Source organism: Haliaeetus albicilla, chromosome 24, assembly GCF_947461875.1.
Source record: "Haliaeetus albicilla chromosome 24, bHalAlb1.1, whole genome shotgun sequence".
NCBI lineage: Eukaryota > Metazoa > Chordata > Aves > Accipitriformes > Accipitridae > Haliaeetus > Haliaeetus albicilla.
Window position 1 is genome coordinate 13,322,448 of NC_091506.1, and position 26,030 is coordinate 13,348,477.

Sequence of the window (26,030 nt, forward strand, 5' to 3'; positions counted from 1 at the left end):
CTGCATTTCCTGCTTGATGGGGGTTGAGGGCTGCATTGATTCTGGGATAAAAAGGACTTTCAGAGCACTGGAAGGATGTGGTCCAAAAGAAGCCAAAAGCGAGTACTTTGGTTCAAGCCTGTTGGCTTTGCCTTGCCACGCTGGGTAACGGGTGCAGCCAGTCTGTTACCTGCCCTCGTAACACTCGGGGTAGCTGCTGCATGGGAGCAGATGATGGAAGGAAAGAGCTGGCAAAAAGAGGCAGGCAATTGCACAAAGGGGTGACACATGCCAGCATTGGTCTGGTAGGAGCTGTAAAGGTCAGTATTGATAATACCGAGTACCCTCGGCTGGCTGTTTGATTCACTAGAGGGTTCAGCAGGCTTTGGCACATGACGCCTTTCTTTAGTTGTTGAAAATGAGCAAGTTTCATGCCAGAAAAAAATACCATCAATATTTTTTCACTCTTCAACAACAACAAAAAAGGTTCAATTCTTACAGAAAAAAAAAGACTCTGGAGTATTTTTAATGAACGCTTATTTGAGGAATAAGAATGTTTGAATTTAAAATCCTGATCACCCTCAGACCTACATCCCGTCGTCTCAGCGACATGCCATATGGGAGAAGTAGAGCACTGGGCACCCAGTGCAAGCTTTGCAAGTGCAAAGACACTTGGTGAGGCCATGGCAGCAGGGCTGTTTCCTCACTCAGAGCTTGTGATGTTGGATTTTAGCATCTCCTGCCCTCCTAGAGTTGTGTGACAAGAAAGTTGTTTTGAAACCAAAGAAAAAGGCTCCTAGCTGCTCCTGTTGAGGAAAGCTTGAAAACATGAGTGGAAGGGCCTAACAGGAAGGGACAAATACATTTTTTGGTCCTTTGGCTTGGAGTCATACCATTTTTGCAGCCTTGTGATGCTTGGGGCTTGACCAGGTCTCTCGAATATTTGGCCGGGGCGGGATGGGGAGTTGCACAGTTCCTCTGAGATGGCACACGCTGGAGGCTGTGAGAGGGAAGCGGGAAGGCTGCAGCTCATCCAGCTGGCGAGAGGGGCTGAAGCACAGGGAGCTGGCAGGTGTTCCCCCTCAACTGCCGTGGTATTACAGGACCTGTTGAGCCTTATTTCTTGGACACCTGTCTCTCAAAGACCTTGCTTGAGTCATTTACTGTAATGTTGTGCCCTGAGGCCACTAAAGGTGTGTTTAATTTGAAATTGAATGTAATTGGAGCAGTTGACCTTGTTGCTGTAATGATTTTCGGCATGATAATTCAGCATGTTTCTTTGCTGTGCACCAAAACAGAGAACAGCTCCAAGAGCTACAAATCCAGGACCTGCTGCACTATAAAATATTTCCTTTTTTTTTTTTTTACAGATGCAGCAGTTTGCACAACAGTCTTCACAGAAGGGCACGAAGAAAGGGGCATCAGTTGAATTAGTATCACTGTGACAGTCTCAGATATGGTGGTGACACCACAGAATGGTTTCCCCAGCAGAAGTCGGAGCAGGTGTCCCTGCTAGGGCAGAGGCTCCACCGCAGACCCAGCTTCAGATAAAGGATGCAGCCCTCCAAGCCCCAGGCTGCAGTGAGTCCCTGTTACTTCTCTGTGGTGCCAGGAGAAATGGCCCTCTGTCCTGCAGGAGGTGTGCTCTCTTGGAGGAGCTGTGCCACCAAGTCTAGGAGGTACAGGAGGAGATGAGCAGGCTGCACAGCTTCAAAGAAGATGAAGGAAGATAGACAGGATCTTTTCTGAGACAAAACAGCTCAAAGAGCTCCCAACCCCCACTGAAGTAGGGAAGCAGGCAGTGTCCACCCCTAATATTAAGGTAAGTGCAACCTCTAGAGAAGGTGAAGGATGGAAGCTTCTGACGCCAAGAGGAAGGCTCCTGCTCCCCCTAAGGACTTACAACTACAAAATAATTTCACCTCCCTCAACACTGAAGAGGAGCCAGATGTGCTCCACCCCGATATCTGCTGGAGCGACAACACAGCAGGACATAAGCAATCCAGGAGTTTCCTGGAGCATATTGACAATAACTTCCTCCTCCAAGTGATAAAGGAGCCAAGGAGAAGAGATGCTCTGCTGGACCTCATACTCACCAACAGTGAGGGGCTCACTGGGGATGTGAAGGTCAAAGGCAGCCTTGGCTGCAGTGACCAGATGGTGGAGTTAAAGCTCCTAAGGGGAGGAAGGAGGGTAAAAAGAAAGCTCACATCCCTGGACTTCAGGATAGCGGACTTTGGCCTCTTCAAAGATCTTGGGCTCTTCAAAAAGCACCCATGAGTGCAGAGGGAGCTGGCAAGTGTCATTGCAAGGCCACTGTCAGTAATCTTTGATAGATCATTGTGACTGGGAGAAGTCCCCAAAGACTGAAGGAAAGCAAATGTCACCCCTATCTTTAAGAAGGGCAAGGAGGAGGACCCAGGGAACTACAGGCCAGTCACCTCCACCTTGATCCCTGGGTGGGAAGGGGATGGAGCAGCTAATCCTGGAAACCATTTCCAGACACATGAACAACAAGAAAATCATCAGGAGTAGTCAGCATGGCTTCACCAAAGAGAAGTCATGCTTGAGCAACTTGATGAGCTCCTACAATGAAATGACTGGCTTGGTAGATGAGGGGAGAGCAGTGGATATTGTCTACCTGGACTTCAGGAAGGCCTTTGGCACTGTGTGCCACAACATCCTCATAGACAAGCTGGTGAAGTATGGCTGGATGAGCAGATAGTGGATTGAAAGCTGGCTGAATGGCCCAGAGGACGGTGGCACAAAGTCTAGTTGAAGGCCAGTAACTAGCTGTGTACCCCAGGAGTCAATAGTGGGTCCAGTCCTGTTTAACATTTTCATTAATGGTCTGGATGATGGGGCAGAATGTACCCTCAGCAAGTTTGCTGATGACACAAAACTGGGAGGAATGGCTGATAAACCAGAGGGTCATGCTGCCATCCAGAAGGACGTTGACAGGCTGGAGAAATGTGCTGACAGAAACATCGTGAAGTTCAACAAGACATTCAAAGTGCTGCACCTTGGGAGGAACAATCTGTATGCTGGGGGCCACCCAGCTGGAAAGCAGCTTGGCAGAAAAGGACCTGGAGGTCGTGGTGTACACCAAATTGAACGTGAGCCAGCCACGTGCCTTTGCCACAAAGAAGGCTAATGGTATCCTGGGCTGCATCAGGCAAAGTATTGCCAGCAGGCTGAGGGAGGTGATCCTTCTCCTCTACTCAGTGCTGTTGAGGCCACACCTGAAGTGCTGTGTCCGGTGCTGGGATCCCCAGTAAGAGAGACATGGACGTATTGGAGACAGTCCAACAAAGGGCCACAAAGATGATTAAGGGACCGGAATGTCTCATGTATGAGATAAAGGTGAGAGAGCTGTGACTGTTTTTTAGCCTGAAGAAGAGAAGGCTCGGGGCAGATCTTACCAATGTATGTAAGTACCTGAAGGGAGGGTGCAAAGAAGATGGAGCCAGGCTCTTTCCAGTGGTGCCCAGTGACAGGACCAGAGGCAGTGGGCACAAACTGAAACACAGGAGGTTCCCTCTGGACATCAGGAAACACTTTTTTTAGGGTGTTTAGCAAGGATGACTGAGCACCGGCACAGACGGCCTGGAGAGGTTGTGGAGTCTCCAACCTTGGAGACACTCAAAAGCCATCTGGTCATGGACCCGGGCAACTGGCTATAGGTAACCTGCTTGAGCAGGGAGGTTGGACCAGATGACCTCCAGAGGTCGGCAAAAGAAGTTGCCCTGGGGGGGAAGGTTTTCTAGGTTATGAAGTGGGGCGGTAGCTGAGGGGTGAGGGAGACGCAGTGGCTCTGTGGCCCGTGGGCAACGGAGGAAAGGTCAGAAGAGGGATGTTAAGGGCCTTTGGTCTGGAGACCGTTCCTGTCAGAGCCCCCATGATCCGGCCGACAGGCAGCTGCCTTCCCGCCGGGGCTTTGCTCCTGCCCCCGCCTCGCCCGGCGGAGGGGGGCGTCGCCTGCCGGCGGGGTTCGGCGGCTCCCGCCTTCCCGCCGCGGGGGCTGATCACCCACCGCCGGCGCATGCAGCCGCGCCGCCGGCACTCATTGTGGGCGCCCGGGGGCGGCGGAGTGCCGGGGCTCTGCAGCCGGGGGGGGGGGGGGGGCCGGGGGGCGGCGGCTCCGCGGCCAGAAATTAGGTGCAAATCACCGGCTGCGCCCCGCCTCTGCCCCGGCCGCTCCGTCTGCGCACCCGGCGGGCAGTTAGGACCCCCCCCTCCCCACACCCACCCACCCACCCCCGCCGCTTCCCCGCCCCCGGAGCGGCGGGCAGCGGCGGCGGGAGGAGGCGGCGCCGGGATGCAGTGCGGGGCCGGGCGGCGGGCGGGCGCGGCGGCGGCGAGGGGCAGAGCCCGGCGGGCGGCGGGGCGGCCCCGCTCCCCGTGAAGAGGCGGCGCGGCAGGGCAGCGGCCGCCGCCATGCAGCCGTTGCACCGGGCCCCGGCGTTGCTGCTGCTGTTTCTGACCGCCGGTGAGTGAAGGCTGGTGGGGCGGGGGTCGCCGCCATCCCTATGGGTTGGGGCGGGCCGGCCGCCGGGACCCCCCGCGGCGCGGCTGGGCAGCGGGTGGGTGTCGGTCCCCTCCCCGGGCACCGGAGCGACCCCGAGCACCGGGACCCCCGGCGGGGGGTGGGTCTGTCCCCCCTCCCCTCAAGCCCGGGGAACGGCGGCCTGCGATGGGTCCAGTTCCCCGGGACACCGGGACCTTTGCGGGAGGCAGGTCGCCATCAGCCCCCCGCCCCGCAAGCGCCGTTGACTCCCGGGTACCGGGACCTGTGTCGGGTCCCCGTCTCCCACCCCGGAGCTCTCCCTGGGTACCGGTCACTGCCCCCCACCCGGGTATCAGAGCTCTCTGGAGTGGCCGGTCTCTGTCCCGGCGGGTGACAGGAGACCCACGGGCTCCCGGCACGGGGGGCTGGATTCACGTGGGTTTCACTCCGCAGGGAAGTGGGGGGGGGGGGCTCAACCGGGGGTCTCCTGCCTCAGAGAGGGGGTACGCAGCGCTGGTCCCTGCGGGGACCCCGCACGCCGTGTCCAGCACCGACAGCGCTTGCGGTGTGGGGAGAGGATGGACGTCGCCCTGGACGGGGCATGCTGCCCGCCGCGGCGCTTCGGCAGGGTAGACCCTGCTACGGCAGGGCTGCCCCAAAACCGCCCTCTCATGTATTGATGGCTTCGTCTGGCATCGTGGTAATTTTGCTAACTACCGCGAAACTGGCACAAAGGAAGGGGGAACCACAAATTGCTCTGTGTTTCCCCAAGAGCCTGCTCTTGAAATTTGGAGGAGAGGTAGGGTGCTAGGGAAAGGCAATTAAGTGCGGGAATAATTATACTCGGAATAGTTATGAAGACTCTGCTTCTATTTTTAAATAGTCTGGGGAAATTTCCCAACAAAGGGATCCCCCCAAAGACCTGTGAGGCTGAGATTGCCCTCTCCCTCCCTACCCCCATCCCTTTTGTACAGAAATCTGGTTAGTGTGGAACAGGAGTTTTGAACGGGGACATTTAAAGAGTGGGGGAGTCTTTGTCTTGAGTCATTCTGGCTGGGAGGGAAGGGCTGATTTCCCAACCAGTCTCTGTCTTCCTGCACAACCGAGCTGTGACACGGTGATATCCAGCCCCCCTGGCACGTCTCTCATTACCCCAATCTCCCAAAAATGTTCATGGGGGAATGTGTCATCTGTGGAGCCGCTCTGTCCATGAGCTGTATGTACAGTGCCTCACCCCTGTTGTCTGAGGCTCCCTAAAGAGAAGGGATAAAGCCTTTTAGGTTTGCCAACAATAGTGAGCTTAAAGAGCAAAATGGATCAGAAAACCTGTTGGGGTTTTGTGCCAATGCTCTGTGGCACAGAAGCAATAAGCCTTTCCAGAGCTGAGCAGGGAGCCAGTTTTGTGGCTTCTTCCAGGCAGGTTGTCCACATTAGGGAAAACTCAGGCACCGCTGGGAAAGGTTCTTTAGCTGCATCTCACCAGGAGACCTGTGTCCCCAGATTGAGCCAGACCTCCACCTCCTCCACAGAGGAGGGCAAGGTGCATGGGGGGAACTGCCATATTCCCACCCTGCCAATCTGCTGGTGAGGGTTGGCCCCATCCCCATCGCTTGAAAGCTACACGTGCTCTGTGGAGGAAGGAGACGGACCTTGCGGTGGTTTTAAAATCTAGCGGCCAAAAGGACCACAGCTGATACTGCTGTGCTGAAGGAAGGGTATGTTTCCTATTCTGCTGAGGCTGCTGGAAACTTTCTAGTATTACTGTCCAGCTGGTGATGATATGGAGGATTTGGGTCCTTGGATTTCCCTGTGATCCCCTCTGCTAGCAGGGAGAGGCGTAGGGGTAGGAGGTGAGTGGCAGCTCTGAGGGACAGCTCAGTTCCTAATCTAGTGAAATTGGTAATCCTGGTGGGTTGTGGCAGCTCTGGGGGGCTGGACTCAATTGGCCAGGCATCTCCGGACACCTGGACTCCTACCTAGATGGGAGGTCAGAAGTGGAGATGCAGACTGCTGGGAATTTATAAGTCAAGCCCTGTTTTGGCTAGTAGCTTTGCTCGGTGGTTTAGGATCTGTTCCAGCCTGGAATAATTCAGTGCACTCCGGCCTTGCTCCACCAGTCCCACAGGACAGGAATAGTTAAAACCTGAGAGAGCTGGAGGGACTGAGTGCAATTCCCCATGTGCTTCCCAGGATCAGGAGCCTCCACAGGCCTGCAGGATGGGCTGAAACAGGACGTGTGCCTTGTTGGGGTCCCATCAGACTTCTGGGCAACACAGGTCTGCTGACAGAGCGTGGAAATATCTCTCCAGGCTCTAGGAGCCCCTTTGCTTTTGCAAGTAGGAAAATGATGTGGTTAAAAGCAAGGGAGAAGGGAAGGAATTGGTCTCTTGCCTCTTGTTGTCTCCCCAGGTGCTTGTCTGCATATGGGCTATTTAAGGTTGTTTTTTTCCCTTCTGCCTGCTTAGAAGATTCCTTGTTAGCATTGTGTGAATGAGCCCGAGATGAGGCAGTATAAATCAGGATGGATGAAAATTCCCTGTAGTCAGTTTTTCCTTGGCCTCTTTGGTGCCATAAGGAAATGTTCATTTAATTATATGCATCAGGGGTAGAAATAACTACATTAAGCCCTCAAGGGGAAGCTGCCAGCGATGAGCTGCAGATCAGAGCGCACAAAAGTTTTTCCTCTTGCTCAGTGTGGGAAGAAGCTCCGGCATTTTGTGGGTACCTGAGTGAGCAGCAGCAGCAATGGCAGCCCTGCTGCAGGCCCAGGGGAGAGGGGCTGTGGGGAAGGTGCATCACGGCCCGCAGCTGGCGGTCGGGTGAACTTGCTTCCCGTTCTCACTGGCTATTGAAACACGTAATCCCAAAAGAATGGAGAGAGGCTATTTGTCAGCTACACGAGTGCAGCCCGCACAGAGGCAAAGCAAACACGTGCGTTGGTTTGTTCAGAGGGCCAGGGGTGCTGGCAAGGAAGATACGCCCTGCTGGGGCTCAGATCAGCCCCCCGCTGTCCGTGTGCCTGGTTAAGCCCCATTGTGGTTACCAGGGTTTGGATGTACATTCTTGTTTTGGGGATAATTTTTTGCTGTTGGGAAGCCAGCTTTGCAGCCCTCCTTCTATGTGACAAGTGCAACCACTCTCGGCTCTTCCTGTCCTGCCTGATGTGTTGTGAAGGTAGTCAGGACCCGTATGTGTGCCCCAGGACTACCTTTGCCTGAGCTTTTTTTTTTGCCTAGGATGCATGAGGTTGTGTGCAGAGTGGAGCCTCTTGAGGGTGAGACTGCTGTGTGGCATGCCAGCACATGGCAGGGTGGTCGTCACTGCTCTGCTGCAGGGGCAAAGGAATCTGTGGGCTGTGGTTTTTCTCTTAGATCAGTGGCTTTCATCCTGTGGTCTGTTAACCCCTGGGACCTGTGGGCTGCTTTGAGGAGGCCTAGGAAAGGTAAGTGAGGAAAGAAAATTCACTTCTGCTGTATACAACTGTCTGCCCGATGCTTTTCCCCAGGGGCTGCATCTTCTCCCTGCTCCCCGCCCTGCCGCCGAGCTGGGAACTGCCACTGTCGATAGCGAGAAGCGCGGAGGAGAGCAGACGTTGCGGCAGCAGAGGAGGGAGGTGTGAAGGCTACGAGACGATCTGGGGAGGGAGCGAAGGCAAACAGTCTGGGAGACTGAAACCAAGCAAGATTGTGACTGCCAGCATGAATGGTTGAGCGAAGGGGGAAGGACAGACAAGCTTGTCTGAGTTGCCATGACCTGCTTGCGTGGAGTCTCTTCTGTGGAGATGGGTAGTGGTGGTTAGAGCAGTCCTGATGTTACTGATCATAATGACAGGAGACCTGACTCTTTTCAGTGCTGAGATGAAGATGCCTGGCACCCCTGGAGGTCAGGCCCCTGGTGCACATATGTTGACAAAGGGCACATCTGCAATTATCTGCAAAAGTAGGTGCATCCTCTGGTAGTCCCTTGCCATTTCCCGTGGATATACCTGGGTCTGCGTGCTTTAGCTGTTCTCTGATGAAATGCCAAGGGACCAAATGTTGGCAGTCCTTTGCAAGGTAGCACCCACTCAGTACGTGCAGACATGCACACCCTGTAGCCTGGTGTTTGAGCTCTCCGATTATGCTAGCTGTAAAGATCTGTAAAAGCTTAAAGATGCTGGCACAGCTATTGCGTGCTCTAGGATCTCCCTCTAAAGAGTTGTCTCATTCCAAGGGCTTCTTCAGTTGTGCCTTGTCCCGCTTGTTGGTGCAGGTTGGTAAGTGTATGTACTTCCCACAGCCCCCGAATGCTTTTCCTGTTGCTTTGTAAAATGTACTGGGCCATGGGAGGGCGGATGGTTTTAGAGGGACACTCGGTGAGGGACCTCATTACTGGCAGTACCAGAGGAGGATGGCAGTCTGATCTTGTTTTCTGAAGCCCTAATTGGAAATGATCTCAGAGATTAGGGACCTGGCTGGATTTGTAAGTGGTCTGCTGCAGTGTGAGAGAGCAGCAATAAGGTCGTGTGTGAGCTGGACTGGGAGAGGTCTCTTAGGTGGAGCGTCCCAGCACAGGTATGGTCCGTAACTCTGAACTGGCACCAGAAGGACTTGGTCTGATACGCGGTCATCCTGTATGCTTCCTTGTGCAAGCTATGGAGGGTCTGGGGTGCAGAGACTCCAGGTGAGTGTGAGGGAATCAGCTTGGGCATCCCTCAGCTGAAAAACATTTTTCTTTTCTTCCTCCACTGTCTGTGTTTGGGATCCTTTTTTGTTATTTAAATTACGCTGTGTTTTGTTATGTTCTGGAAGTGGTTTGTGCTGTTGGCCCTGGGGCCTCTCTCCTCTCTGCCCTTGGGCCTTGCTCCCTGGCTTTTCCAGGCACGGTGGTCTGGGGGAGGGAGTATCCCTGGCAGATGCTTCCCTCATCTGGTCATTGTGTTTCTGTCCTAACCGATTATCAGTAAATGACCCATTCCTGACCCAGCTCTCCTAGGAAATAACATTGTTGGGTAACTCCTGGGTTTGGGCTGAGCTTGAAAGGAAGGTCAACGGTAGCAAGGCCAGATGGACATTGTTGCGGCTGCTGCATTGGCAATACCGAGATGCTCTGACCCCCCTCCCTGGTACCCATTGTGTAACTGCGCTTGGGTGGTGTTGTACAGGCCCTGCTAGTTGGTGGTAAGAGACAGGTAAGTCAGAGCACTCCAGGCAAGTGCTCTTCCCTTCAGCAGGCTGATCCTACCTCTGTGGCACTGTGGTGTAGCCACAGCATACAGGAAGGAGAGGTAAAAGCCAACCTTCAGTTGGGTAAACTGAAGGGCAAACCAGCCCCTCTGTAAGTCAAGCCAGTGTGATGACATCTTAAGGGATGTTTGTGTGTTTCCTTGGAGAGAAAATTGAAGTTAGCCTGTTGTTTATTAAAAAGCAAGAAGATTTTAAAGGTTGTTTGACAGTCACAGCCAGATTCCATTTCATCTCCCCAAATCCCTCCTCTCATTTCAGCTGGATACAGAAACGACTTATTTCCTCTTTCACTTCTAGTACTATTCAATAGGCCAGTTGGGAGCTTTTAAACAGCTGCCCTGTCCTGTGAAGAGGTGGCTTGCCTTGTGGCAAAGGGATAAAGTGGTTCTTGGTCAGCTAATGTAGAAAATACTTCGGGGTTCTTTTAGAATCATTTAGAAATCTGAAACTGCTCTTATTCACAGCAGTTTGGGAGAGAGATGGCAGATGTTCTTTCCTCAGATTTTTTTTTTTCTGCTGTTGAGCAAAACTCCCCCATCTGCCTTGTCCAGGGCTGTTGCATAGAATCCTATGCTGAGCTGAACAGAGCAAGATTTGCCACTTTGACTTGGAACTGTTTTCTGAGGGAACAGTGGGGTCAGCAACTAGGAAACTCATTTCATCTGTGTGTCCTCCTGGCTAGCTCTTTTCTAGTGGCCTTGGAAAGGTAATACTGCAGTATTATTCCTTGTTGCTGAAATCACCCCATTCTGCTCCTTACAGAGGTGAAACATCTTTTGCAAGGTCAGTGTTACCTCCACATGTCGCCTTTGTGGGTACTAGCAGCTGGAGAGCTTGCAGCCAGTGCGGGAGCTCCCATGCTGGTTTTGGTGCTCTCTCTCTGCCTTTGTTCCCTCTCCCCCCTCCACCTACCTCTCCCACTTTCTCTTCTTTCTCGCCCCTCCTCTGTCTGATCTGGGGAGGGTTTTTCTTCCCATGCTCACAGCCCTGCCATTTCCCCGAAGGCTGCCTGCCCTCTTTAGCATGCAGAGCCTCATCTCCTCCAGGTTACGCAGAGGTGCCGCAAAAATAGAAATGAGAGACAAACGCCCCATTGAAGCAGCTGGCGAGCCCTGGCTCTGTTCCCTGCTCCCTCCCATCTACAGTCGCAGGGCTTTATTCGTTTGTGTTTCTGTATTCTTATCGCTTGATCTGCTTTTTAGAATACAGATTTGGGAGACTGATGGCTGATAGAAGTCATCTAATCCTCTTCCCTGTCCTAGGAGGAAAGTGGCTAGCCACTGATGTCTTGGGCGTTAGATTTCCTCTCTCGGCTGTGCTTTCCTGCCTCCCAGCTCAGCTCGTGCTTTGATTCTTTCTTTGCCTTGGAGTCGACAGCTGCATTGAGCTCCTTTATGAGATGCTTGGGAGAGAGGGGGAAGGTGGCAAATCTTGGGTCTGCTGTTTGGCACCCGAAGCCTCTGAGTTTTTGCTGCTGGTGCAAAAGGTATGAAGTGGTGTCAGGATGCTGTCTGGAGAGGTACTGATTTGTACGCTGGTGCCTTGTGGCATTCAGTTGGTGCTGGCGTGGAGGCTTCCCCCAGGCCAGTCTCTGCATCCTGTGCCTGTGGATCAGGCCCCAAGGTGTTGTCTTACTCCACATCCACCCCTGGAGAAACCTGGCTTGCTCAGGCTGTGTCTATTAATGACTCATTCTTAGGGATGAGGTGGTGTAGTTTTATCTTGGGCTAAGGAGAGCAGAGCATCCCAGTAAACAAGATAATGCAGCTTAGGGGGTTTTAACTGGGTAAACACTTCAGAGTTAAATGAGGGTAAACAAACTCCCAGGGTCTGAGCTTCCCACAGGGATGGGATTAGCTCTCTGGGTGTCCAGGTTCAACTGCTGTGAGATGTCTGTTGTAGAGGTGATGGGACGACTGTGGCTGAGCTCTGAAGGTGGCCCAAATGAGGTGTAGCCGATGGAAACAGAGAGGCTTGAGCCAGTCTTTGGAGCTGGTGCAGAGTTACATTTTGAGGCTTTGGCTAGCTGGCTGGGAGACCTGGTATGTGTATTGTAGTGTGGCTGGAAAGCCAAAGTGCCACATCGGCCACGTCTCTGCTAATGGGAGTCAAAGGAAACTGAGGCATTGGGATGGATAAGAGCTGATGTAGGATCCAGGCAGTCAGTTGCAGTCCCAGCTACACCAAATTTTCCATGTGGCCTTGGACCTGCTGTGGTCTCTCCCCATCCTTCTGCTCCCCTTTTCTTGATAACTTTGAAAATAATTTTCCTATTCTCCCCCTTGCTGCTCTCTGTCATGTTTGCTTAGGCTGTAAGCTCCTCAAGACAAGTGCTCTCTCCACTGGGCTGCACAGGGCTCAGCAGTGCTCTCTGTCAGTGATGCAGGTGTCTTGTGTCAACCTGGGGAAGACCAGTCTAGACACCGTCACGTTGGAGCCTGGTGAGCACCACTGAATCGGCACAGGGGCTGGCCTGGCCAGGTCTCTCTGGATCCATGCTTGTGCACAAGAGGTGTGCGAACTCTTATTTCCAGCCATGGACTTCACTGTGCGTGCACAGCTCATGGGGAGTCAGCCCATCCCCAGGGATGCCCAGAGGTGTTTTGGTTGGCTCCATGATACTGCAGTAGCTTCCTTCCCCGTTGATACTCTGCCCGTGTTGCCGTTCCCTTTTTGTTGCGCTGGCCTCAGCTGATCTTGCCTTGGATCAATAGAACAAAATAAATGAGATTGAGAAGTGCTGAAGCCTGGCCCAAGTGTATATGGGAAAGAGTAACCAATATTGGATTTTGCTCAGTTCAGAGAATAGCGGAGGAAGGTTGAGAGGCTCAGAGCAGGCAGAAGGCTTGAGAAATGCATTTCTGGCTTCCAGTTTTCCAAGGACAGGTTTGGTAATTAGCCTGGCAAGTGAGCAGCAACTCCCAAACTTTTTGTGCTAACAATCCAATGTTTTCAGGGAAAGCACCAGGGCCAACCCATCTGCCATTGCCCCATAGCTCATTTTGGCACTTGCCCTCATTTGAATTTGTCCTTCTGGGATATGGAGTCGTAGGACATAGTGGTGGGAAGGAACCTCAGGAGGTTGCCTAGTCTGTGCCCTTGCCTGAAGGCAGTTCAGCTCTGCTTAAATCATTTCAGGCCACGTGTATCCAGATCTGCGTGCAGCATCCAGGTGATGTCTCAGCAGTGCTTTGTAAAATATTTCTAATACTTCAGGCCTGTGCAAGCATTTTCACATCTGCATTCCAGTGATATCTCAAGGCTGTTTCTAATACAGGAGTTTCTCCTCTTAAGACATTTCTAATGTATGGTGTCCTATCTTGTATCAGAAATGTTTGGTGCTAGTTCTCAAGGTGGTGACATCACTTTGTACTATTTCTTTTCATAATATTTCTGTTATTTCCAGTCTCAAGATCACCTAGCTGTACCTACAGTCTTTCTGTGCAGCAAGGATGTATTCTTGCTTTGTGTCCTTGGCTAATTTCATTATCAAATTCCTAATTTTTGTTCCAAGGTCACTTAGGAAAATGTTAAAGAACAGCAGATCCAAGGACAGACCTTGAGGAATTCCACTAATAGCCTCCCTCCAGCACAAGCCTCTGTCATTTTTCATATAGCCAATGCCTTACAGTTGCCTTACAGTTTTCTTTCTAATCGGTGTCTTTTCTTGCCTCTCTTGTAATTCTGCATGAGGCACTATATCAGATATTTTACTGAAGTCCAGATGGATTAGATCTGCTGCATTTCCCTTGTCTAGAAAATCAGTTATCAAAGAAAAATACCAAATTAGTCTTCATTTCAGCTTATTCAATTAGTTCAGTGACTAGTTCATTAAGAATTGAGAAACTGAGCATGAGCTGAGAAAGCAGGAAAACTTGTCCTTTTTTCTTCTAATCTATGAATGAAAATCAGCTGTGAGAGGATGAGATCTTCTAGTTTTGATGTGCTGAAGAACAGAGGGCTAGGAAGCAATTGATTCAGTTCACCCAAATTAGTTACTTTGCTTGCTTAACAAAACTCTTTTAAATGTAAAACATGTTTTGGTAATCTTAGTTTTTCCTTATGTCTCCGTATTTGTCATGGTATTTATTGGTTGAATAAAGCCAAGTTCCCGGTGCTGTTTTCTTGCATTTTGATTGAAGTTCAATATGCATGTGAATGTACCTTGACACAAATCACAATTAAAAGTCTCATCCAGGAATCAATAAGTGTCAGTCAAACCTTCTAATAGATAAAATGGAAATAACAAGGATATAATTGTTGAAAGAAAAGTGTAAAATGCAACCTGCCTCCCTGCTTAGCATTAGGTAGATGTTTGCTGTTGGTACATTTTAATTCTTACCTGAGACAGTCAGCCCTTGCTTATGAAAACAAAAAAAGTGAATGCAAAATGAAGTTCAAATCAATGACTTAAAAATAGATTTCCAGCCTGCTGATTTAAAACATGATTAATATTGGTGATGTAAATGATACTGGTTTAAATCAGTACCCCTACATATAATATAGTTGCAGATCAGGAGCACTAGGTTGAAATCTTGCCTGGCTGGCAGTCGGATAGGAACCTGTCATTGACTTCACAGGGCCAGACTTTCATGGCTTAAGTGTAAGACATTGCACCTCCTCTCCAGGATGGGTGATTAACAAGGCACTCCCTCCTTTCAAAGAGGCAAAAACCCTCAGAGAGGGTGAACCATCACTGCCCCTTTGAAGAGACTGCCCCAGACTGGATGGCTGTTTGGCACTGACTCCTCCTGGATGTGAATGCTCCTCTGCATGGTTGTGGATGTTTCCCAAAATACCCTGATTTTCATCATCAGCTGAGAGCAAAGCCCATCTGAGGGGCAGGTTACCCCGAAGGGAGGTGTGTGCAGCAGGTTGGTTTGGCAGGGGCAGGCTGCAAGAAGACAAACCCAGTGGGTGTCAGTCCTATCTCTGATATGGGTTTACTGTCATTATACAGGGATCTTGTGCCTCTGCCTTGCCTCCTCTGAAGAGCCAACCGCCGATGGCCTCACATCAACTTCCCTGCTGGAGTTTGCCATGATGTCCCACCTGGAGGCCATGAATTCCCACGAACAAACCAGCCCAGAGGCTACGGAGCCTGATCTTGCCCCTGGCTCTCTGCATGCTGCCCCGGGATCGGGCTTTGCCAGTGAGGAGAATGAGGAGTCCAAGATCTTACAGCCTCCGCAGTACTTCTGGGAAGATGGGGGAGAGCTCAATGAGTCCAGCCTGGACTTGGGACCAGCAACAGGTAGGTTATTTTTACCACATTCTTCCTCCTCACTCTGCAAGGACTCAGGGGAGGTGGAAGGATGCAGGGATCCGTCTTCCTACTTTGACACAACTCTCGCTAAGAGGACCTGAGATTAAATGTCAGCTCTATTTTCTCACCTCAGTGCCTGATGTGTCCCTAGTGAACCCTGAGCAAGCACAGGCTTTAGAAACTAAGTTACAGCTGAGCCTTTATTCCTCAGCTGCTATGAGCTGGGAAAAGTACTGCTTCCACCTAGTTTCCCATTGCCTTGTGCCCTTCTCTCTCTCTCTCTCTCTCTCTCATCCCCCCTTTTATACTCTCCTCTCTCTCCCTTCTTTCTGTTGCTGTCAATTAAGCACAACCTAAAGGTCTCAAGACCCCTGTTCAGAGACCAAGACCATCTTGGTGTTTGAGTCAAAGCTGGGTTCCCTGGGCCAAATTCTGGATTCCTCACTCTGTGACTTCAGTGGGGATTTGGTCTGAGAGAAGACAGCAGGTTTTCTTCCTTGGGCAGCTGTCCTGTTGCTTACCCTGTCCTGCCTGTTTCCTTGGGAGTCATGGCCAAGATAAGTTTCATTAGCATTTGAGCTTGCTTTCCTCTGTGGAGTGTTTTTTGAGACCACTGAGTCCCCTCAGCGGTTGCCTACCAAGTCCCTCATTGGCCTTGAGATGCTGTCAGTGATAGGGATGGGAGGAAGGAGGAGGAGCGTTGCAGGGTTTCCAGTAGCTTAGGAGATTATTTCACATGTTCCTGCTCTTAAGTGTCATGTGGGGCATATATTAAGTGTTACCTAGGGGCCAGGCTTCAGCCTTATCCCTCCTCCCTTACCCAGTATCGCTGCCTCCCTCTCAGCAAGTCTGACTGAGGTCTGCAATTAGCAGGCAAGCACAAGTCTTATTTTATCTTCGCTCTTATTTCTGTGACCTCAAAAAAGACCTGTGCTTGCACAGGGCTGAGGGCTGCTGCAGTGCTATGGCTCGGACTGCCCACTGGGGCACAGTGCATGCTATGCGGGGCAAGGGCCATCCCAGTTTAGGTCTCCAAAGCCCTTTGCTCACTGACATTGCCGCTAAGCTCCTCTGGCCATGCTCTTGTGGCCCTGCGGCTTGTGTGGCCCCTGGGGCACATGCAGGTCTGGCCGTGGGGAAGCTGTGCAGATGCCGCCTCTGCAGTGATGCTGGGGGCAGATGGTGCATATTCCTACCAGCGCATCCTTGGGACATGCTCTGGCTTAGCAGCTCTCACACACTGGCAGTGTGCTCAGCGGCGCTTTTATTTGTGTGCCAGCAGGCACCTGCATGTACTCACAGATCTGGACGTGACTTGGAGAACAGCATGTGCTTGTGCATTGAGAGTGAGATGCAGTGGGTACCGAACCCAGCCTTGCCTCTTGCACGTGCCTCACCCCATTTGTATGCAGAACACACTCCTCTCTCCTTCCGTTCTTGCCTGCAGTGCTTTCCTCCATGAACAGATGTGCTCTTTCAACTGTCCTTTACACGTATCCTGCCCTATCCACTGCCCAGCTAACCACTTCTGTGCTTCCAAGCACTGTTTTTTCCCTTGGCTGTTGCTGTGTCCAGAGCTCATGTCTTGGTGGCATTTCAGAACCTTGGTGAATAGAACAGTTTGAATTATTCAAGAGCTGGGAGTGCATTTCTACTTAAAATTTAATTAGAAACCTGCTGTGTGTCATTTTACAATAAGGGATATTGTAATAGCATCCCTAAATTGGACAGCCTTCTCCTGTCATGCAAAGCCTGTGCATGAGGGATGCACACAACCAGTGGATCTTACATGCTGCATGCATGTGAGAGCTGCCATGTGATACCTTGTGGAACTTTGCAATGACATCTGTTGGGTTATTTTCAATGTACAAATCCATTAAACAGTTTCAAACTGCTGCTGTTTAAAAAAAAAGTTTATGGTATAAGTTTTCCTTATGTGGCATTTCTCTCCAAATGACAGTTAAGTGTAACCCAACGTAGTTGGTAGCTCTGTCCCAGGCATAGATTTGAGACTATCAGTCAAAGCACAAAACAAGTTTGTTATACTACTGGAGAGAGAAAATCCCCTGCTGTGAAAGGAGACCTGTGCTGGCTTATTTCTGTGTTTGGTGTAAAGTTATTGGGCCTGGAACTGGTGGTCTTGCAGACAGGCCAAATCTGCTGAGATTTCAAAGCTGTAGTAGTCATCTCTCATTTTTTTTTATGTCCTTCTGAAGTCTGTGTGGAGAGACTCCTCTGCCTTTGTGTGACTTTGAGGCTGCAAGAGATAAAAAGTAATAACAATCTGCAGCTGCTGCTTTTTTTTTTTTCAAGTGCACTCAAACATCCTTTAAAAATATTTCTGGAAAGCATGTGGCATCTAGGGTCACCTGTTAGTCCATTAGAAAGTGAGAACAAACTCCCACTGGCAGAGCACAGCTCAGCCTGGGGCTCTGATTCTTCTGAATAATGTGCTTTTGGTGATTTATGCTATGGAATAGTAAATCTATATTGACATCAGTGAGCGCCAGCTTGTTGGAAGGACCCTGAGATTTGTCTCATTCTGTCTGAGCGTGCACAGAAGTGCACACTTGCATGTGTGCTAACCCATGCACAGCTGCTACCCAGCGGAGCTGCATCTGGAAGAGATGGATTAGGTCTGGTGGGAATGTGGATGCTATATCCTTACGGAAGGAAGCAGTGTGTGACTCATATTTCAGCCAAGAGGCAAGTCAGTGGAGCTGTGAGCCTGTTACTTCTGCGTCCCACTGCCTTCAGGCTTTCAGGGAACCTAGAAGCTTCTCAGGTTGTAGTTTGGTTTCGGCTGCTTTGTTTCAGCATACCTTTGGTATCGAATTGGCCTGAGCTGCAGATCAACCCTGAAGATAGAGTGGACCTGTAGGGACTCACATCTGGCTCTTCTTGTCCTCCTTTCACTTCTTCCCACCTTCCCCATCTTGGAAGCCTCCAGGCAAAACAATCCCCCTTGTTTCCTACTGTCACACTGGATTTCCTGGGCAAGAGATGCAACATCTCTTCTAGCTTTAGGGCTAGAAGATGGGAGTCATTAGGGCTGCAGGTCCCTTTGAGTCCCTGATTTTTAGTGAAAGAGTTATATGGAGTGTTCCCTGGTTTGCACCTCTCCATGTTCTCCTTTGGCTCAGTCAGAACGCAGTGCCTCATGTGTTCCCCTTCCAGGAAGGCTCTAGGTTGAGGCAGCCTAATCATTAATTGTTAGGAAGTGTGAGCTCCCAAAAACTGATGCAAGACTTGTGAATGTCTGGTGAATGAAGGCACTTAGTCCCTTTCCTCCCTCGCCCAACAGCTGAACTTCCGAGAATTGGAGTGCATCATCACATCTTCCAGTGTGATGGTGGGCTGGCAAGAAGCTTGCTTCGTTACAGCCAGGGTCTGCTCTTTTAGCTCCAAGGTTGTGCCTTTGAAGACAAAGGCATGACTGTGCTGGGAGCTATCAAATCTAGTCTTATAGGTTGGTGATTTACTAGGATGGCATGTGGTGCTTTGGAGGGGAGGGAATTGTAATCTTTTAATTATTCATAGTAATTAGCAGAAGGGATTCCCAGGAGAGCTAGGATGAGGGATAGCAGGACAGACAAGTTAGAAAGACTGCATTCAAAGAAAAATAAGTTTTCTGACCAGCTAATGGGATAAAATATCTTCCATCCCCAACTCTTCTCTGATAGTAAGATTCACTTCCTTCCATGATGAATTACTTGCCTCTGGCCAGAGAGATCCCAGTCTCTCTCACCCTTACTGAAATCTGCTGCCTCTTCATCCAGACTGACAGCAAATCTGTAGTTCTTAATACCATCTTCAACCCAAGTATTAACGAAATGAAGCACCTGGTAAAGACTGTCTACATAAGAAGCTTAGCACTGAGCAGCCCCCTGCCTGAGCTCAGCTCCTGGGATGCCTCTTGTTTATGCCCTGGTTTAGTGTACACTGACATGTTAGGTGATCTATCTTGGGACAAGCCATCTTGACCAAGACATTGCTGGCAAAGGCTGACCTGTGACGAAGAGAGTTTCTCTGTGCATAGTGTTATTCTGGTGCAACTATCCCCAACCGAATCCGCATATGAGTGAGGGTGGTTTATTCTAGCCTTATTGCAGGTCATACAGTGAGCAGGAAAAAGGCATGGGGCTATTTGGGAACAGCTGCAAGCACTTAGTGCCCAGTCTCTACCTGAAGAAAATTCCAAGCATAATGAGACCTAACCACTTTGATGCCCTGGGTCTTTCTTTTAACTATGATCTCTTTTGTGTGTGTGGACCTGTCTTGGAGTCACAGATAGTAACTTCTCCTAGCTCTTCTGGAAGATTAGGATATTAGCCGAGCTGGCTCAATTCCAGCACCAGTAATTGCAATTTGCCTCTTTGAAATCCACCTGCAGTTTCGATGAGATGGACTGTGCCTTTTTGCAGTTAGCCTTACTGCTCTATACTGCAAAACATTGAGCAGATACCACCTCAGACCTGGCTACATTTTAAGCAGCGAGTAGAGCCCACCTTGCACTTCCCAAAGTTGGCAGGTACTTTAGTATGAATGGTGCTATCAGGCTGTGTTGTTGTGGTGGGAGCCAAGGAATGTTCTTGTCTTTATTACAGTGCCTTCTAGTTATCAGTAATTCAATCAGTGGTTAACATGATCTTCCAGTTTAATCCAATAAAGACCTTATGGTCAGGTTATGTGTACTAAAAACAATGAGGGTCACCCTTTTTCTGAGCTGTCACAGTTGCTTTAAACAGCTAATAGTGGCAAATACAGGGTAGGCAACCTTGCAGGGCAGTAACTGAAACCAGCTCTTCTGAATGAAGGAGAAGCAGAAATGTGATGAATTAAACGTCTGGCTGGGGAGTCATGCTGTGGCACAGTGCCAAGTCTTGGCCCATCTGGTGTCAGGGAAGTTTCAGTATTGATTTTGCAGGAAGCAGGCCATTGCCTAAATGGTGGCTCTTGCAGAGGTGTGGAGCTCATGTTCACCTCTCCCAGGGCAAGTCGTCTCCCCAGGCAAAGGAAATGAATCTGTGTGACCCAGACCTGAGTCTGCTGGGAGTTGCAAAGGGCAGGACTTGGAGTGGCAGGAGGGCTGTGCAAGATGGTTTCTTTAGAAAATAGTGCCTGAGGGTTTTTGCAAGAGAGGTTGGAAGGGAAAAGCTGCAGGGGGGAGGGCAAAGATAGCTAGATGCTGCAATGTGAGTAATATTGCTACTGATGGAAAGCATTAAGGGGTGTAGCTAAGGATGTGGCGGCAAAGAGGTGAGGTGAGGTGTGGAATTTCATATCGGTGAACCAGACTCCCAAGGGGATGGTGTGACTGAGAAGATTTGGCAGAGTATGTGACGTGGAGCTGTGGCTGCTTGCTACGCTCAACTGGTCCATCCCTGATAGGCTGTTTGGCCAGAGATGCTGGGCTGGGACAGTTTTGTGGCTCCAGCAGGCAGTTCTCCTGAGCTGTCCCTCTGTGATCAGGCTGGCTCCATCGTAGCTTGGCTGCTCTTGTTTGTGGCTGGAAGGGGTATGTGGCACTTGCCACCTCTGTGTGTGGCCACAAGTTTCTCCTGTGCTCCAACCTACTGCTGGTTTTGGTGGGAGACTTACAGAGCAGATCCTGGCAGGGAGGGAGCTGATGGTGTTTGCAGTTACTGCCTCTTCCCTTCTCAGGCACCCTTCTCTTTGGAAGTGCTCTGCTTCCTCACTGAAATTAGATGAGCCTGACAAATCTGGTATTGGAGCCACCTCCATAATACCTGTCTCCTTTAACAGAAGACCCTGCCCCACTTCAGCAGGAGCACTGGTCACCTGAGTCTGTCTGGCCTCTCTGTTCCATGGTTGCTGTTTCTCTCCACAAAAGCTGGTGGAGATGAGAGTGGATAGCACTGGCATAGGTAGGTGGGAAGATCTGTGGGTGCAATTCCATGTGCCCAGGGCATGGGAACCTGTAGATCTGCTGAAGGTAGAGGACAACCAGGTAGACCAGTGGGTTGTAGGGTCTAGAAGACCACTTGCTGAAGGGGAGCTGCTAGCTGGATGTCGGAAGGAGCTATTAAAAATGGGAGATGCCCTTTGAGTTTCCTTGGGGCTGGGGGGAAGGGGAATCAAGGGAAATGCTGAGAAGACTCTTCCAATGGGGAGGCTCTTAGCTTTGCATTGCACAGATGAATGACAGAAACCAGCTTGTCTGGAAGGAGCCTTGGGAAGAAGATGCTGGGACCAGCTTAGTGGCTGGGATCATACCAAGGAGCTGGACAGGGTGCAAAAATTCCTTCAACTCATAGAAGAGGTATGTAAACTAAAAGAACATACGAGTGCCTTAGAGACCTGATCTTGAGAAGTGGACAGATGCCCGTGGTAGTGAGACAGTAAAAGGTGATTCCAGACAGGAACTAAGTGTCTAGCTGGAAAGTCTGGAAGGAAGGATTGACTCACCAGCCCTGAACCTCTGAACCTGGAAAGTGATTGAACTCCTTTGGGAACTGGGTTGTATGGAGAGCTCCCTGTTTTAAGGAGCACAAACCAGCACAACTCTGACCAAAATGCCTCAAGTTTAACTGTTCTCCATGCGTATCTGAATAACAGCCCTTGCAAGATTTGAGGAGAGTTGAAGTTATAATCAGTGGGGTCTTATGAACCAGAGGGGAGAAGGATGCTCCCAGCTTAGCCTGCAGGATAGTGGAGAGACTGGTGGCAAGTGAGGATGTTAACTCAATTAGTAGTGACTGTGAGGATTCCTGTGTCTGCTTCTACGCTGTTGATTTGTTGGCCCAGAGAAACAGCTCAGGTTTCAGTCTTTGGCTGTCTTGTAAGACAGAAAGCTGCTGGGAGAGAGTGGGATGGGTTCTCCCTGAACTTCCATTGCCGGGGAAAGATGGCAGAGGTGGCAGTCCCTCCAGTATGTTTAGATCTTGTTGGTGGAAAGGCGGCATGGCTGTCCCATGCAGGGCTTTCCCCCACAGGAGCTAGCTAATCTATGACAGCACCTTAAGGAAAGGTCGAATGTGTCACTTCAAAGGAGAGCTGACAGGCCAGGAGCATTTCTAGCTCCCATGGGGCAAACCTCATGCTGCTTTTTCTCAGTTTGTTTTTCTGCTGTGCCCATCTGCCAGTTCTTGCTCTCCTCCAGGTGGGAAGAGCGGCAGGGAAGAGAGGAGTTGCAGAGGAATCAAGAATAACTGACAGTGTCTTTAGGCAAAGGAGATGGAAGATTGGATCATTGATCCTTGAAAATAACATCTCATCTGACAGGGTCTTGTTTAAAGGGGTGAAACCCTCATTTTTCATCCACAGCACATCAGGGCAGGCAGGGTTCTCACTGAGGTTAGTGGTTTTGGTGCAAACCCTGAGTATCCCTGCAGCAGGAGGAGCAGCAGAGCCCTGAGAGATGCACTAAACCTTCACCATCTGTCTGAAGAGGGTCCTGACCTAATGTCCTCAATCCCACGGTCTGTGGCTGTTCTTGCCATTACCCACCATCCATCTAGCAAGGCAGTGACTGTGTCTGCAGACACTGGGATATGTAGCTGTTGGTAAGGGCCTTTGGGAAGACCAAGTGCCAGGCAGTGGAGGGGAGATGTTTTTGGTTTTTTTTGTCCGTGCTGCTGCTGATTCCTCTTACCAGTCTCCTTGGCCTCTGAGGGAGTATCACTAGGTAGGCTGTTGGGGTAGCAAAAATCTTTTAATCCTCAGGGTCCTTGGGTAGAGTCTCAGTCAGGATGGGTGCTCTCTATTGAAACACAGCAGCAAAGCAGACATTGCTTCTGCCTGCAGTCGTCAGTAGATCTCAGTGGCCTGTTTGCAGTCAGAACTGGGAGATGGTCACCATGTCACGACCCTGAAGGTCAGCAGCTGGATCACGCTCATCTTTGGGGAGCATCTGAAGGGAGCTGCTGACAGCATGAAGGGAATAAGATGTGGGTTAGGGAAGCCACTTGCCAGTTGAACGGGAGCATCTTTGTACCTTCTGCTTGGGGTGGAGGGAGCAGCGTGGTTTTCCACTCAGGAGTGATGGGGAGGAGTGTGCAGGAGCAGCATGGGCAGTCCTGGTTGCCAGGGAATATCCAAGGCAATGGATGTGTTTGCTGACATGGCCCTCCCTGCCTGGGAGCTTGCATCCGCTCTGGCAACAGCAAGCGATGGATTGGAGTCAGGGATGCATGGAGATTCCTTGTGCAGATCTCCTCTGTAAGGCATCCAGACAGCTGCTGTGCACTGTGCTCCATGGAGCATCTGCTTTGGCAGGCAGGAGAGGAGATGGGGGCCTTGGGGATTTCAGACAGTCACTTACTTAATAACCATAGACAAGGCAGGGTGCTTGTTTCTGGCTGTGGAGGGATCGTCTTCCTTCCCTTTCTCAGTCAGAATATGTGCTGTGCTCATCCTGGGGAGAAAAGGAGTTAATTGGGATGCAAACTCCTGAAACGGACCTCCTCAGGTACAGGCAATTTCTCAAGAAAGGTGAAGGTTGATTTATGCCTGCTGGATTTATGCCTGCCGCTCTGAGCTTAATGTGTCTGATCTTACAGATGTTCTCCTTATCCTGGGATCCCAGCTCCTTTCTGGGCTTCCAGAAGAAACCACTGCCTGCTCTGACCTTACGTTTGTGAGATACAAATTCTTCAGCATCTATATTTGTCTAGCAACATCAGACGCATTCATGGTCAGAGCCACAGAAAAACCAGGGGCTGAAGTTGGAAGGAGGGGAGTTAGATTCAGCTCCTGTTTCTGGCTTCTGTTTCCCTGCAGCAAATCCGTTCCTTAATGACATGGGAGTCTTATAATACAGATGTTTGTGGGATGACTTTGCTGTGAAGTGCTGTACAAACTGAAGTTCTGCATTTCAAAGATGCCCAGGTTGATTCAGGTTTTGGTGGTATTACTTGGGCGTACCAGGGAGTAGGATTTGGTTTGCTGTGCTTTTGTTTGTCTTCCCTAGTATTTTCCATTTAGCTTGTGTCTGACTGCTGCTACTGTCCCATATCTTTCTGAATCCCATCGGAAACAAATCTCTGGGTCTCAACCTGATTTCTAACGCTCATAATCTCGCCTTAAAGATGCCAGGTGTCAAAACTGTTATTTATTATTGTCTGAGAAAATGCCTCAGGACAGAAGGGAGCGGAGAGAATGAACATGTGAATTATTCCTTAGGGAAAGTGGGTTTGCTGGGATGGGACAGGGAGCTGGGCAAGGGCGGGAGGTTGCACTGCACTTGTCAGATGGGATTGTTCTTTTCAGTGGCAAACTACCTGCTGTTAGAGGGTCTCTGCCATTTGACCCCATATGTGGCTAGACACATATAATGGGGCCAGCTCTCTGCCTTTCAGAGTTCACGGTTACTTGGGATGTGACATGAAGTCTTTTGGATTTCTTTTTAGATTACAGCTTTCCTGCTGCATCTCAGAAGGCTCTGCTGAAAGGGAATGGGACACAGGTGAAAGACAACTGGGAAACAGCTACTGTCCAGCCGCCGGCAGAATTTGTTGAGCCTGACTTGCACACGCCTTTCTCCAGCACGCTGGAGGAAGAGGAGGGGCTGCTCCCTATAGATCACTCAAGAGGAGGAGTGGAGAGCCTCCAGACCTCCAGGCCAGAGGTTACATCTTCTGAACCAGTGGGCCAAGAGGACTCCTTCACCCTTCTGTTTTCCACAGTCTCTGCCAGGCCTGGTATCGTGACCAAGGCAGCCATAGGAGGGCAAGAAGAGGATTCTGTTCCTCCAGGCTTAGACCTTGGGAGCAGCATGGGACCAGGTCTTCTGCCTGTGTCCTCTATTTTTTCTACTACTGTTGCTGCAAGGTCTCCCAGTGTTTCAGAAGAGCCCTTTGAGGTGACAGCTGGGGACACATGGGCTGTTGGGGGAGCAGATTCAGAGCTGACTGTGACTACCACAAGAGCAGAACTTGCAGAGACCACAGTGGAGGCTGGTGGGGAAGAACATTCATCCAGAGAGGAGGTCTCAGAGACCACGGTGGGTTGGGAGATGCTGGAGCCCACGGTGCTAACTGAAATGGAGCAGACAGTGGAAACGCCTGTGGGAACACCCTCTCCTGGAGGCAGCTCCCCAGGCACCCAGACTCTTGCTGGGAGCGAGCAGCACTCCACTTCTTCTGCATCTCCGTGGGACAGGGCTGATGAGCCTGCGCTGGATCCCATTTGGAATGACACCAAGTCAGCCACTGAGACTGTGGCAGCAGAGAGGAGCTTGTCACCACAGGCTGGGGATGCCCACATGGCCATGCTGCCAACAGAGCTGCCCTGGGACTCAGCACAGGTAGCGCTGGGAGCAGGGAGTGGGTGGGAGGTTGCAGTGGACAAATTTGGGTACTTCTTTTTTGGGGGGTGTTTAACCCCTTAACCTTACCCACGTCCCTAAGTCTGGTGGAAGTAGCTTTTTTCTGTTCAGCCAGCCAAAACTGAATTTTGGGGAGAGTTTTTTCGTAGCACTTCTTAAGGGTATCCATCATCCTTGGTGAAAGCCCTGCCCCCTCACATCTTCCCCAGCAAACTGCTGCACAAAATCCTGCTTCTAATAAACACCTGCCCTCTGGGGCATGCACAGCAGCAAAAGCTCCTTGTTTCCTCAGCCTGCATTATTGGAAGTGTCAGGACAAAAATGGCCCTAAGGATTTCTGGAAAGGGAGTGAGAGGGAAGTGCTATTTTTGCTGCTGCTGCTGCCTGCAGGGACCAGATGCAGAGCAGGTGGAGCAGGGTAGAGTGATCTGTGAGGATGTTGATCTAGGAGAGCCTGTGGGAGAGGAGGTGTGAGGTGAACTGCAGTTCCTGAATCCAGCAAACTGGCAGCTGGTTAAGGGAAAATAGGTAGCAGGAGCTGACTGGTGAGAAAGTACCAAGGAAAGCTTTTAATTTTGCTTTCTACCCCATGGTACTCAGGAGCCTGAGCAAGTGACTTAGTCCCTCTGTGTGTCTGATCCAGCCTGTGATGTGCTGCCCTGTCACCAGTTTGTTTAAGGATGACAGAGGCTCCTGGTTGGGTTCTGTGTTGAGTGCTGATCACAGAGTGAACAAGGCTGCAGGCTAGAGAGCTTTCCACTGAGT

The 26,030-nt window shown here is 50.6% G+C and overlaps 1 protein-coding gene across 2 annotated transcripts in view; it reads left to right on the forward strand.

The window, feature by feature from the left end:
- The first annotated feature begins 4,298 nt into the window (after positions 1-4,298).
- PODXL2 (podocalyxin like 2) overlaps positions 4,299-26,030 on the forward strand; it is a 33,194-nt gene continuing 11,462 nt past the window's right edge. Inside the window, exons 1-3 of one of the 2 annotated variants that reach the window (XM_069812172.1) lie at positions 4,299-4,468; positions 14,672-14,965; positions 24,349-25,244. In XM_069812172.1, the coding sequence (XP_069668273.1) occupies positions 4,417-4,468; positions 14,672-14,965; positions 24,349-25,244 (1,242 nt within the window). In that variant the 5' untranslated portion in view covers positions 4,299-4,416. Of the gene's footprint in view, positions 4,469-14,658; positions 14,966-24,348; positions 25,245-26,030 lie in introns of both variants that reach the window. The other variant, XM_069812171.1, reaches the window with a different exon arrangement.